The 14823-nt window shown below is 28.0% G+C and overlaps 1 protein-coding gene across 1 annotated transcript in view; it reads left to right on the forward strand.

Moving 5' to 3' along the window:
- LOC107447466 (TATA box-binding protein-like 1) overlaps positions 1 to 14556 on the forward strand; it is a 22615-nt gene extending 8059 nt beyond the window's left edge. Inside the window, exons 3-5 of the mRNA XM_016062395.3 lie at positions 87 to 254; positions 8752 to 8846; positions 10914 to 14556. Of these exons, the coding sequence (XP_015917881.1) occupies positions 87 to 254; positions 8752 to 8846; positions 10914 to 11122 (472 nt within the window). The 3' untranslated portion in view covers positions 11123 to 14556. The remainder of the gene's footprint in view (positions 1 to 86; positions 255 to 8751; positions 8847 to 10913) is intronic.
- Positions 14557 to 14823: the final 267 nt, after the last annotated feature.

The following is a 14823-nucleotide window of genomic DNA, read 5'->3' on the forward strand; positions in this document are numbered from 1 at the left end:
TTGATTTATTATGTATTTATTTTATTTACGTAATTTAATTATGTATGGTATTTTTGGTGTAAATATTTTTCCTTTTCATTTTGCAGTGATGAAGATGCTAAAACAGCAGCTAGAAAAGTTGCCAGAAGTCTGCAGCAATTAGGATTTAGAGTTAGATTTACTGATTACAGAGTAGTCAATGTGTTATGTACCTGCTATATGTACTTTGGCATAAATCTTCTCAAGTTTACTGAAAAGCATAGACAGTTGACCTGGTAATTTGAAATTTCTTTTTACCAAGTCTCTTACTTTATTTCTACGCCATTATTTTTTGGAAGTTATGTTATAAACAAAAAATCTTCAAGGTGCACACAATTTTTTCACTCATGATTTGTCTTCTATTGCAATTCTGAATTTCTTTTATTTAATCTTACTTTCATTTCTCTTTTGTAAGAAAATGTAGTTAATTATATTATTTCTTAATGAAAAATCTTCAAATTATATTTTTGAATCCTATGACGTTAAAGACTACAGGTATGTTGTGAAGTTATTTGAAAATTGGTATTTTTAGAGGTGTCATGTATTTCTGAAATCAAAGTATCATTTGTACAACATGCAAAAATGAACATTTTGATAACTTTTAGTCTAATGATTAAATTTTCATGTATTCAGACTCAATGGTTAGAGAACTTAGTCTTAAATTTGCTAATTAATTTATGTGGGTGATATTTTAAATTTTGAAATCAGACTCAAAACTGTATTCTTAAAACGTATACAAAAATGTATTTTTTGCTGATAATTTTGAATTCTTACTGGGGATATTTGCAAATTATGGGGGTATCAGCAAAATATAGTCTTTATAGCTTCGACAGAAGATTGATTGAAAGTTTAGTGATTCCTCACTATTTGTAACCTGGCTAGTTTAAAAAAATTTTTTCCAATGAATTCAATGTATCACAAAAAGTCATTAAGTATTTTATAAGTATTAAATTAGTTTTATCAAAATACTGATGAAATTTTTTAAATTGCATAAAATGTAGAAAATTTAGTTTATAAGTTGTAAGCATGACAAACAAAATTTTTTGCTATTGCAACATTTAATACTGGTAATCAAACATATTTTAAGATATATATTGTCTTTGCAAAATTAATTACTGAAAAAAACTGCATTTTTATTTTTAGTATTTTAATATGGGTTTGTCAAAAAACAAGGAGTGATAAATTATCAGAGGAAACTGAAATAAAAAATAACAAGATTTTTTATTAGAGATATTAGCCGCATGTACCCAGGAAGGGAAGAAGTGATGTAAAAACACAGGAAAGGACATCAAAAGCATTATTTAGTGATGAGCTTTGGAAAAACGGTATGAGCTATTCTGTAGAGAAAATTCCTGATTTAAATGTTAGGAAAACTAAATTTCATGGGTTTTATTCTTAGTATGTTCTTCCATATCTGGAAAGAATAACCAGGAAGTCTGTATGTGCACAGGGTGCGTAGCGTTTGTAAAAAGTACTTAAAGGTGCTTTTTTTGGGATTTCGTTTTTAAAAGCTTTTAAAGGTGCTTTTTTCAGCTGTCGTTTTTAAAAAGTGCTTTTTTTTCGAATAATTTTTTTCCCTTCCCTTCAGTGATATCTGGTGGATCCCATGCATTTCACGAAAAATGGGGAGTTTGGTACGTAATCATTCACGCGGACTTCTTTTCGTACCCACGTTATGACTTGCACATGCGCGCACTTTTGAAACCGAAACCCGAGTGCTCCAATTCGGATAGAGAATATCAGATCCTTATGAAATGTTTTTCTTTTTAATTTATTTTAATTTTGTTCTTGTTTATTTTATTTTACTTTTTAACACTTTTTTTGTCGTAAGGGTACTTTAGTTCTGAGTTCAGGGTCGAGTTGAATTCACTCTGTGATGTGGGAAAGTACTGATTGTTTCGATTTACGCCCGTTTCTTTTTTTTTTTTACGCTATAACTGTTTATAAAAAGTTTTTGTTTTTCAATAATATCATTGATTGAATATGAATTTTTTGAGTGCTTGAAAATTTTTGTAAAGTTCTTGAAAGTTTTTAAAAAGTGTTTATTTTTTATTCAAAGATTTGGCTACGCACCCTGTGTGCATCTACTACAGAAACATAGATATGATCCTTTTAGGAATCTAAGATCTCTGTCCCACTCTTCCGAGGGGTTCTGAAACAACTACAAAAAAATTTCTTTGTAGTTTTGATGAAGAACATATCAACTACACAGGCAGAGACTCGTGAATGCAGCATAGAAAAATACTTAAGGAGTAAAAACACCAGTGCAAAATTTAGACAACATTTTCAAGTTGTCATTGTCAAGTATTAATGGCTACAGAATGCACAAGGGTACACTTGTGTTGTATATTTCAAGGATGGTAGAAATAATGCATTAGACCATCAGTCAAATTCCATTATTTCTATTGACCTAACCCACAATTAAGATTGTGTGAAAATTTATGATAAAGAACCTTTATCCCTTCTAGTGTAACAAATGAAGGCTACTGGTCTCGTAAAGCTGCCAGTCAATTCAAAAATAGATTTATGTTTTCAAATTTAGTTGTCCACAAAGAATTTAACATTGATGTTGGCTGGTCATTCTTTGAAACTATTCTTGGGAAAGGTGTCCTTAATAGGTGCCAAAGTCTTAAAACATAGTTTGTTCGTGTGCAAATACACTGTTGAAACAAGACATCAATGTTAAAAGAACGGTTTAGTCTCTGCAATTCTTTTCTAAACATGAAATCATTACATTTTGTCTCCTCTAAAATACCTAATTCAATTGAAATTTCTTTGAATTCTCCTTTAAATTCTTGAATGTAAACTCTCTTGTCCCCAAACCATGCACCAAGCTGTGTTATTTACTGATTTGCCATCAGAATAAGCTGTAGCTCAGTACAAGAAGCTTCAACATCAGCTACAATTTTAGATGGCCAGTGGATAACAGTACTGTCTGATAGCAGGGAGCATAGTGTTTATAAAAAGTGCTTAAATGTGCTTATTTTTGATTTATGTTTTTTAAAAGCCCTTAAAGATGCTTTTTTTAATTCTGGGTTTCTAAAAAGTTCTTAATTTTCTATCTTTTAAATAGAGGTGTTTTACTCTGCCATGTAGATAGTCGTTCTAAATTATAAGTAATGCATGTTTTTCACAATTTTCTCTACAATATTTATCAGAAACTAGTTATTTTATCATTATTATGTAAAGTGTTTGAAAATGTTTGTGAATTTTATTGATTTTATGTTTATAAATTAAAAACTTTAAACGGTAGACAATAATAAAATTTTTATTACTGTACAGATCCTAATTAGAATTTTTTTTGGAAAGTGATTAAAAATATTTTTTGAGTGCTTAAAAAGTACTTAAAAGGTGCTTATTTTTGTTTAAAAAAATCTGACTATGCACCTTGGATAACTATTGGTGGCCTGGCCAAATAATTTCAACAGATAACAGCATTTCAGGCCCATATTTGATAACAAGTTTAAATAATTGGAAAAACCACTATTTGAAACAATTGCAGTTGACTCGTACTTATGCTCTTTGCCATGTGATAGGTCGCCTAATTCTGCGAATTTTTTTCCCATACAATTTAGAACTTGTTTTAAAGATAAATAAGATTATTATCAAATTGAAATGCAATCACCTGAAATCTAAAATGAAATTATTTTAGAATATTTGATTTGATAATAAGATCTAAATTAAAAAATTTAAAATTTCGAAACGAAAAATTATTAAAACAATAACAATTTAATCAATATTTTATCTATCAAAATACCAGTGCAAATATATTGTTAATAAAATTGAATATGTTGTTATAATGGTATGTGATCATCTAAAAAGGTTATTTTAAGTAGAACATAAAAAAATTTTTGTCATGTTTGCAACTTCATGTCTGCGACATATTTATTATTTTTAATTCAATTATTTAATTTCTTCAAACATCTTGTCATTTCTTTTGTACAGATATAAACTGAAATCGTACCATGAAAAATAACAAAAAGTTTAATTTATTTCATAAAATTCAGAAAAAGTTTTATGAATGTAGAAAAACGTTCTAAAAACTGTATTTTTCTGCATCATGTTCGCAACATTTAAAAATTTTCTTTTAAATGTGTTTAAATTCATTTTAATTTTTAAATATGCATTGGTTTAAAAGAAGCCATGCCTCATGATTTCATAATATAAAGAACTGTTAATCTAGCTCAACTTTTTATTTAATTATGAGTAATCAAACTTTGATGTCTGCAATGTGCCCAAAACTGTGAAAACATCCTGAGACCACTTAATGTTATAAAAACTTAGATATTTTGTAATCTCAAATTTTTTTAATTTATTATTATTATTATTATTTTAACTTGTTTTTTAAAAGCCCTTTTATATATTCCTTTATATTTATGCATAGTTGCCATCTCTACTGGATTTTCCAGTTCCTCCTGGTTTACTGGTTTAATAAAAATTCTCCTGGTTTTTGTGCATTTTAGAAAATTCCCTAAAATTGAGTATGTTTCCTAGAAAAAATCCCTTTTGAAATATAATTTTTGCACAGATTACTGCTTAAATATTTAAACAAGTAGGTATTACTAATATATAATGAAGCGACTCTTATTTATAGAAATCAGTTTAAAAATTTTTTTTGTTCTAAAATGTTCAGTTTGTTTTTATTCAGAACTACCTTTTTAAATTAATTAACAAAAATCTTAATTATTTCTTATGAATTATATGCCTATTCAAAATTACGAGTAAATGTAATTCACAACATTTCAAGCATATTTAATGCCAATCATGACCGGAAAATATTGCAGTTTTTCTATTCTGATGTCTATAAAAATCCCTAAAATTCCCTATCCATAAAATATTTAGCACATTTTGCAACAGTTATCATGAAATATATGTTATTTCGTAAAATCTACTGGATTTTTGCCTATCTATGTTGGCAGCTATGTATATGTGATTTTTCTGCTTATTAAGTTATCAGATTCAAGGAAATTGGTTTTTAGGGTTATTTTGTCTTTATTTTCTAAGAAATAATCCATGTTTGATTTTGCACTTTAAAACTTTGCTCCCTCTCATTCTTCATTTATTTATACTTATCAATCTTAAAACACAATCAATGTAGGCTATTTACTCCTACATTGACTTTCAATCTACTTTTGTCCTTACATCATCAAAGAGGATCTGAAAACATGGGTTTGTTGCAATCATGTGCATCAAGAAGTGTTAACTTAAAATTGAAAATTGTTTGTCGTAATAACGTCATATTGAACTAAACTCAGTGGTGTGACAGTCTATTGAGGGCCTAGACCTACTGTGCCCATCTAAGCTTTTTTGACCTTGGGCCCTGGGGTGCAGGAGCAGACATTCCGATTGAGTGCTCAGCCGAACGCGGGTTTCCCCGAGTTTAGTCCCCAAGCATGCTTGGTACTCGTTTTATTGACCCACTGAAGGGATGACAGTCTGAGTCAACCTTGCCTGACCCATGGATAGAACCTAGGGCCTGTGGCATGAGAGTGTGAAGTGCTACCACTCAGCCACTGAGTGTCAGCATTGTATTAATCAGATCAAAATTTGAAAAATCATATGCAAATTGCAGAGAAAGTGATTGAAAAACAACATGAATTTGTGACAGAATCATCGCAAAAGGAGCGCACCATAAAAAAAAGATAATTTAAATTTTGAATTGATATGTTGTAATAACATTGTATTAAAAATGTTAGAACTTGATGAAACCAAATGGAAGGATAAGAAAAAATAATTGGAAAACAACTTAGATTTATGATAAAGTTGCAAGAAATAAGGAACACATCAAAAAGTGATAGTTTAAGGTTAGCAAGTCATGATAACATTATATTAAAAATACTAGAACTCGTAAAACCAAATGGAAATTTTTTAAAAAAAAAACTGTTGAAAAATGACTTAAATTTATGGTGGAATCATCAGAAATCAAGTTTGTCAAAAAATGATTATTCAAATTCAAAATCTACTTATGAACCATATTTATTAAAATTATTTTTCAATGTATTGAGGACCTAATCATGATTGAAAGGTATGAGAGTGTAAATTTTTTAAGTCAAACTTCGGAGGGGGCAGCGCACCTCACAAATCTTCCATTGGTTGCCCTCTAGTCAACTAGCTTGAAATTTCAGCACTCAGTAAAAAATCATTGGTGAGATTGAGATATTTCAAATAGTCAATTTTAAAATTTGTGTTGCCTGCTAATATGAGATATTGCATTCTATCTGATAACAAACTAACCCTTAAATGGTTTTTTTTTTTTTTTCATTTTTTTTTCAATAATTAGCTGTTATAAATAATAATATTCAGATTTACTGAAAAAATATGTGAAATTAAGGTTCAAGAAGCAAATGTTTATTAGTGACAATTGCACAATAACTAAGGTAATAAAGAATTACTTAGACACATTATAAAGTTAATTTTTAATATAATTATTAAGACATAGACACTGAAACATTTCTGTTACATATTTTACTTGTAGGAAATACAAAGGGTGTGGGGTATTTTTTCAACACCCCTTGTAGGATAATTTTTTTTTTATCCCATTATAAGCCTTTAAATATTTTTTTATACATTTCTAAATCAATTAATCATGCATTTAAGTTATTGAAAATATATCAAATGACCAATGTATTTATATTGGAAATGCTTTATTATGCTGAAATTGAGAGAAATAAGTCATGTAAAATTTTTTAGTGTATGTATAAAAATGAATTCAACATATTTTGCAGTTTTATAACTGCGTAATTGAATATTATTTTTCTTATATATTATTAAAAATGTGAAATAAGTGATATTGTTCATGATTGATATCAAATCAACTTGCAGTCTAAAGCCTATGTTTTTTAATGTAGCTGATACTGAGTGAAAGATTTGATAATCATATCAGAGAATTATAAGTTAACAATAATAAAATGTGTGAAATTAATTATATTTTGGGGTAATATTTTATTGTCATCATTAACATTGAAAAGACTGAACATTGTTGTAAACCTAGAAAGGCTGAAGGTGCCAGTTTGGCCCTTCCCAGATTATTTATGTAGATCAATCATTCAAAATCTTAAAATATAATCATATTTAATTTAATAAAAACATATAGACTTAATTTTTGAAATTCTATGGTATTTGATTTGGTTAAAGAAAATATTTGATTAAGCAGAACACTGGCTTTTCAATTCTATGTATTCATAATGTACCCTATGTATTCATAATTGAGTTTCCTTTTCTTATAAATAATAATTATGGATATTTTGAAATATTCTTTTATTTTTTAATGAAAATAGGGTATCTTATATATATATATATACTAAAGGATACTTTATACCCAAAATTATCTGTGGTTATGGGATACCTTTGTGCCACTCTAGCTCCTCCCCATTCTAGGTATAATGTTCTTTATATATGTTTCTATAAGGCTAACACATGAATGAATAATTTTACTCAATTCTAATTTCACCTATAGTTTGTCAATGACCCTCTAGAAATCCTTAACACCCCTTAAAGTCTTCACTGCCAGTACCCTTGTTAGAAACCTATGCTCCAAATCATTAAATATGTGTGCTGTTGTAATTAAGAAATTCTCTTAGATCTTTAACATGAAAATGAATCTATAATTTTATACCATAAAGTTGCTACAATTTTATATAGCAACCTGTATTTCTCTAATAATTTTACCCAAAGTACTTTTTTACACTCTCTTCTCAGCCTTCACATACACAAAAAAAGTTTAAATGTATTTTTTTCCTTTTTTTTAATGAAAAACTAAAGAACATTCTTCCCATTTAAGCTAATTTATAAACATGTTTTTAAGGTATACAAGCAACTATTTAAAAAGTAGCCAATTACTTAAGTAAAAGTTTCCTTCTATTTAATCTATCAAAGTTAGTAATTCTAATGTTTACGAACAGTAACCATCTTCATTTGTAACCTTCAACAGTTTGTAATTTTAATCTTATGAACAGTAATCTTTTTTATTGACTCAACAGCACATCCCAAGCAGACCAATGCCTTTTGCATAAATTTTCACCAACATCTTTATTTTAGTCAATGACTTTCTAATTTTCAACCTGTAGATTATTTAAATCTTCTTTAGTACATTTAATTCATCTAATTGAGGTCTACCCCTCAGTGTATTTTCCCAGGGCTTCACCAGAAAAATCTTTTTGCAATTATTATCTTCACGCATTCCAGCTAGTTGACCAGCCAACTTTATTCTCTTTTACTACAGAAGTGTCTTCTGGTATTTTATGGAATTCAAAGTTAAATCCAATAACAAAAATTAACTTGCACCCAACCAGAAAACGCTTCTCAAAATTTCACTTATGATCCAAAAAGCCACTTTGTGGCATCTCTTCAATGATGTTCTCTGGTGTAAAGTTTTAATTTATTTTAGGCAGTTAAATTCTGGATATAATAAAAGTTAGGTGGAATTAAATTTTGCTTCAAAGCATTTTAAAACCACCTATTTGCTGTTGGGATAATTTTCTGTATTTCTAATAAAAAAAAATGTTTCTACCATTCCTGAATACACAATTTAATATATTATTTCTCATATATATTGAAAAAAGGTATACCACATTTTGTGTATTTTAGGTTGGTAAAAAAAACAATATTAAAACTTGATAATTTTGTTAATTTTTAATTTTCTTGATATTAAATACTTAACCACTGTTCTTACCTTTTTTTGAGTACATAAATCTGTGTAAAATTACTTATTTCAATGAATGTATTCATTTTTAGCTATGAACCTGAGTTACATCCTGGAGCTACTTATAAAATTAAAGAGCTTAAAGCAACTTTGAAGCTATTTACTACAGGAAGCATTACTATTACTGGTGAGTTTTACAGAAATTACATAGATACTTCTATCATGTTTCATACTTCATTACATCAGATACCATTTTTGCTCTTTTTTTTTGCATATGTCAGGTATTCTTTAATGTTCTGCACTATATTTAATACAAAAATGTCTACAAATATTGTTGTTTAACTTCTATTTTATATATACTTGTTCACACTTCTTACACTCTATTCAGACCAATAAATTAATTAGATGAATAATGTTCACATAATTTTTTATTTTATTTTTCTCATTGGAAATAGTAACTACTTACTAATTTTATTTTATTTTTTAACTGGCTTTGTTTACGACTATTGATATTCAACTCTGTAACCATGCAATTTTGAACCCAATCCAGAAGACAAAGGAACTCCTGAATTAAGCACTTCTCAAGAATCAAGAACTAACCTGCATTTGCATTGCATAGAGAGAAGAAACCTCTCCCAGTTTGCTCAACAGTAAGGGGACTCAAACCCATGATCCGCCTACCAGCGGAGATATTTTATGATAGCACTATGTTAGATGTGTGCAGAATTCTTATCAACCATCCATGGCTGGAATTTAAACTTGAGTCGCTTCATTGGGAGGCAAGCGCTCTATCTCCTCAGCTACCTCATCTCATTACTAACTAATTGAAATTATTTGGAATAAAAATTATTTATCATTGCGATTCTGCTACCCATTGAGAATATATGTGTGTAGTTTTTCATTGAGTACATGACCCTTTTCAATAAAACTAACTTGACTTAATTAAACCTTAATTAGCAACAGGGTTTCACAGTGCAAGATAAAATCAATGAGAATACGAAACAAAATCATTATGCGAGAACCACATTTTTATTGTTTTAAAATGAATGTAAAATTGCATCAATATTGCATTTAAAGCTACATAAAATTGTTATAAATGCATTCGATGCCATATAAAAGAGAGAAAAGTAAATATAATATACATGGGTGTGATAAGATAAGCATTAATATTATTAAAATTTTAATAATAGACTCATTAATAAATTCTCTGGTATTTGATGTCTTGTAGCACTTAAGTGAAATGCTGAAGCATAACATAATGCTTAATTTTTGTTATAAAGAGTTATCTAAAAATGACAATGTTCAGAAATTTAACCTTAAATTATTGGACCAAATATTCTATGTTTCAGATCGTGGATGAAGAGCTTTTAGAACATATATTATTTTTAAAAAATATCTATTGTGTTTAAGTTTTAGGATTTTAATCAGCTTATAGATTTCTATTTATAGATAATTTGATGAAAAAGTTAGGCTTATTGCAGTGGCAAAATAATTTATGATGAAAGGTTTATAATGAAGATCATAATTGGCTGAAGATGTTGATTCAAGATGCATTTTCAATTGTTCACTATTTTATTCCAGAGTGATATAGGCAAGCAGTTATTTATCAAAAATCATTAATTGCTTAATGAAGAATCAAATATGATAAATAATAATAATGTTTGATTTTTGAACTATGGTACTCCAAATTCAAGAGAGATCTTCATTTTTATGTACATATGAGCTATTAAATATAAAAAATTGTTGGGTATGGCTGCAGGGCTAAGCCCCACAGAAACCTCCGTCCACCCAGAAATAAAAAATACCAGTATTGTGTATTCGTTAGAAGAGTTTTCACCTAGGAAAGTTAAGGAATCCATGTATTGGCTGTTAATTTATTTATTTTATTGCCAAGGCTCTTTTTCTTGCTTTATGCATTCAAATGTGTTGGCAGAAAGGAAAGTGTTAGAAATAATAAAGAATTTTTATAAAATCATAAAATTTACCAACCATATTTTGGTTTTCTAATTCTATACTAATGTGTTAAGCAGATCTAAATAGAATCTCTAAAAATAGATTTTATTTTGCACTTAATTTAAGGCTGTGGCACTAATATATTACTGATTATATTACTGGATTTTATTTACTGAGAAAGAGGTTAAATAAAATAATTAAATTTTTTAATGTTAAAAAATATCTTCTGCATATTTCAGCATAACAGATATATTTATAGATATATATTTTTTCAATGTATATATTATTCTTTCTCTTACAGCTCCTAGTGTAGAGAATGCTCAGAAAGCAGTTGAACATATCTTCGAATTGGTGTATGAATTCCGAACTCCAAAACCACCAACTAAGAATTCTCAATGCCACAATAACCTGATGTCTTTGAAAAAGAAGAGTATATTTCAAATTGGTTATTCAAGTTCCGATCAAGACAGTGATATTGATTTAGAAGACAGTGATGGTAGTTTTGACTAATTATCTATTAGTTCCTAGACTAGTCTTGTTGCAAAACAATCTATGTGAACCTCAAAATAAACTGTGTAGAACTGAATTCGTATCAAAAGTTTTATATGCTTTACTAAATTAAAGAGACTTGGGTTTAATATCTTCTGCTGTGTTGTTTGTAATTGTTTTGTATCACGTGAGATGGTTTTTTTTCTTTGGTTGATTATGTTATAAGGCTTTTGTTTTGATAGTTGTATAATTTTTGTTTCTAATGCTCAGTTGCTTAAATTAAATGCGTTATTTACTGTTACTATTTAATTTATCCCAAGCTCCTGTTACTGTAACAGGTATAGCCACCATATCCTAGGATTCGTGGTGATGCAAGATAATCCTGTGCAGAAGTAATGTGTCTTTAAATTTATTTAAAAAATAGTAATACAATTCTAGATCTTTTAATCGTTTTTATGAAAATTGTAAGTTATTGGTGTTTCAATATTTTGCTTTTTAGAGTAATGAAATTAGATATCTAGAATGCTTACTATACTCAAGAAAAAGTGTCTGTTTTTTCTGAAATTAATAATATTTTTTTTCTAAATTTTATTTTCTGGGAGAAATTTTGTTACATTAATTGTACTTTTGCTGTTTCTACTCTAATAATTTATTTCATACTAAAAACAAATAAACAAAGTTTCTATGTTAAACTGGGAATCCCGGTTTTACGTTTTCCTTTCCTACGTTATCCCACTTCCTATGTCATTTTCTGCTGATCTCTGAAAATATCCTATACTGATAATGTTAAAATATACTAGATTCTAAATTACATTATTTAAAAAAAATCCTGCTTTATACATTTTTGTAACTGATCAAGATAATTTTTTCTACATAAAGTAAACACAAACTTTATCCAATCTTTTTCTTATTTTCTAAAAAAGAAAGTCTTATTTCTCAGCTGTTTGAAATTGTTCTGATATTCTTTCTATTCCATTTTGTTGTCCATTTTATGCGTGAGGGGATTTCTCTCCTAAGTCAAAATCAGAAATGTGCTGGGATGGGCAAAGCACGTTACCTTCAGTAAAGGAAGCTGAAATTATAAAATTTGCTTGTGGAATTTTTCCCATCAAAGTTCAACTAATGAATCTTGGAATAATCCTTTCATTTAAAGAATCAATTAGGAAATCATTTTTCTTCTTCTTGATTCTGGTGACCTGCAAGATGATTCTAAAAGAGAAGCAAATGTTCTGTAAGCTCCAGATTTGATTTCTAAGCATTTGACAGTGTCATTTAAATTGCATTAAAAGTGAGTTAAGTAAAGAATTCAAAATTTTAATGCAATTAAAAATAGTACTTCCAATGAAAAAACACGTTTAGCAGCAGTGAATCCAAAAGGAATTGAAACAAATGAGACAAGAAAAAAGTTGGATAAATATGACAACCAAAGCTGACCTCTTCATTGAAGATGTCAGCTTTTACTAAAGCAGGCTTTTTGGTATTCAATGGGAACAATGGCCCTTTAGAGTAAAAATTTGTAACGATAGATCTTTTGAAAGACTAAGATGTGTATATCGATTGCTATACGCATCCCAACTCTTCAATATCTAATTTAATGTCTGTTTCCGTTATTAGTGATGAAGATGAGTAAGAAATATTGGAGGGTATACCCACAACTGATCAAGAGTTTCAAAGCATAAAAACTCTAAAACAATATTTATTAATGTAAACCATAAGCAATTTTCCTGGCAATTGCTAATATTGAGCAGGATATTGTTGAATTTGTATATAAAAATAAGTAAAGATTGCTTTTTTTCTTATAGCTCACTTATTAGTAAGTGTCAATTTTTGAAAAACATGCTTACATTTTTTTTTACTCCGATTTTACCTTTTCTTGCTTTGTTTGTATTTCAATGCTAGTCCGGCAGACTTAAAATCAGGGTTCAACTGTATTTCAAAATTTCTGCTTGATTTAGTTGCCCTTGTTTTTAATAGAAAATATTTCGTAAAGTAGCTATAGGTAAACGTTTTTATATTTGCTATATTTAAAAGCTTTCCAGCTAAATTAACTATGACCCTTTTAGCGCCTTGAAAAATCTTTCAGAAACCTCTCTATTGAGTCTTATTTAATTTTAAAAATTCAATAATATTATTTATAAGATAAATGTTTTCTTACTTTGTTTTTTTGACTAACCATTTATCTTAATTCTAAACTCCACTTTACTGTTACCATCAATATAGTAGAGAATACATTTTGATTCATGCCATTCATAAACTAGTATGTATTCTAATCATGAGTAAAAAAATTAAATTTTTACTGCACTCATTATTAATTAATGGTTAGATTTATCTGCTTGCTTAATGTATTTTTATCAATATCATGACAGACATATCTTAAAATTGACATATTGTAAACTTTTGATAAATTGTATAATTATGTTAAATCTCAAACTATGATCTTTAAAATTCATTCCTTCAGATTTTGAAAGAAATTTTCTTTTTCAATCTGGGTGCTACGACACATATCTAAAAAGAATGTCAAGAAAGACTTAAATTCCAAACTATCATTTTATAATAGGAAATTTGTATATTTACAAGACGTTTAAACACCTTTAACTTTAACGATTAGTATTAATTTTTAAAATTATTTTACATGTCAATTCTGTTGTTGCCACTGTATGCATTGCAGTAGCAGATATCTATTTCTCTTCCAACTTCTAAAAAATCTGAATTAAAGTTTATTACCTTGTCTTTATAATATATAATGAGTATAAAACTATTTGGTATCAAACATATATATGATTTATATTTTGTAATTATTTTGCTAACATGAAATAAAACCCAACCATTCCATTCAGAAATTTTTTTAGTATGCAAGAAAATTTTTTCTATTTGAGTTCCTAGTTGAATGACTGAAAGCAATTATTAATTATAATTGCTTGGATCTCTGATAGAATTAGTAAACAGTATTGTTAGGATACCTTGCAAAGTGGGGTTAAAAATGTGTACTTCTGCAAATTATGGACAAATGTTCTCTCCTATATAAGCATTCTTTAAAGTATTTCTAAGCAAAAAAAAAACTTCTTTTGGATGAAAAGCAACTTAGTTTCATTCCTTGTTAGTGTTATTGCAGCATTGAAAATACAGTGATCACAAAATTTATATATATTTTTTTCTGCTTCATGTGTCTTCGATAAATTTATTTTGTATCCTTAATTTCATATAATTTCATGCTTGCAACAGTATAAATAGTTGTTAATGTATCTGGTACATTCATATAATATGCATAGGAATTAAGAAACCAAGTATTAATAGGTTGGTAATTCTTTATTAAAGCTTAAATGTTCATTAAAGTTCATTCAAGTTTTGTAGCTATGTTAATGTATATTCAGCAACAAAAAAAAAAGAAAAAATTGTGTAAAAATCAGTTTTATGATATTGTATTGAATTAAAAATAGTTTTAGTTTATAATAAAATTTATTTTATTATTAAGTATATTTATAATAAGTATATTCATTTAAATCTTAGTTAACTTCCAAGTATCTACTTAGTAGTTTATCTGGAGTTTCTTTGAAAAACGATTTTCTTTGAAAAAGTTTGTCTATGAAATGATACAGTAAATTTTTTACATAATAATTTCATAGTAGATTCTGTCTAATATAATATTATGTCTCTGGTATCATGCCCCTAATTAATTTATCAGATATCCCATTGTTTTCCTATTTAATTTTCCGTAATGATGA

This window comes from Parasteatoda tepidariorum, chromosome 4, assembly GCF_043381705.1.
Source record: "Parasteatoda tepidariorum isolate YZ-2023 chromosome 4, CAS_Ptep_4.0, whole genome shotgun sequence".
In the NCBI taxonomy this organism is placed as follows: Eukaryota; Metazoa; Arthropoda; class Arachnida; order Araneae; family Theridiidae; genus Parasteatoda; species Parasteatoda tepidariorum.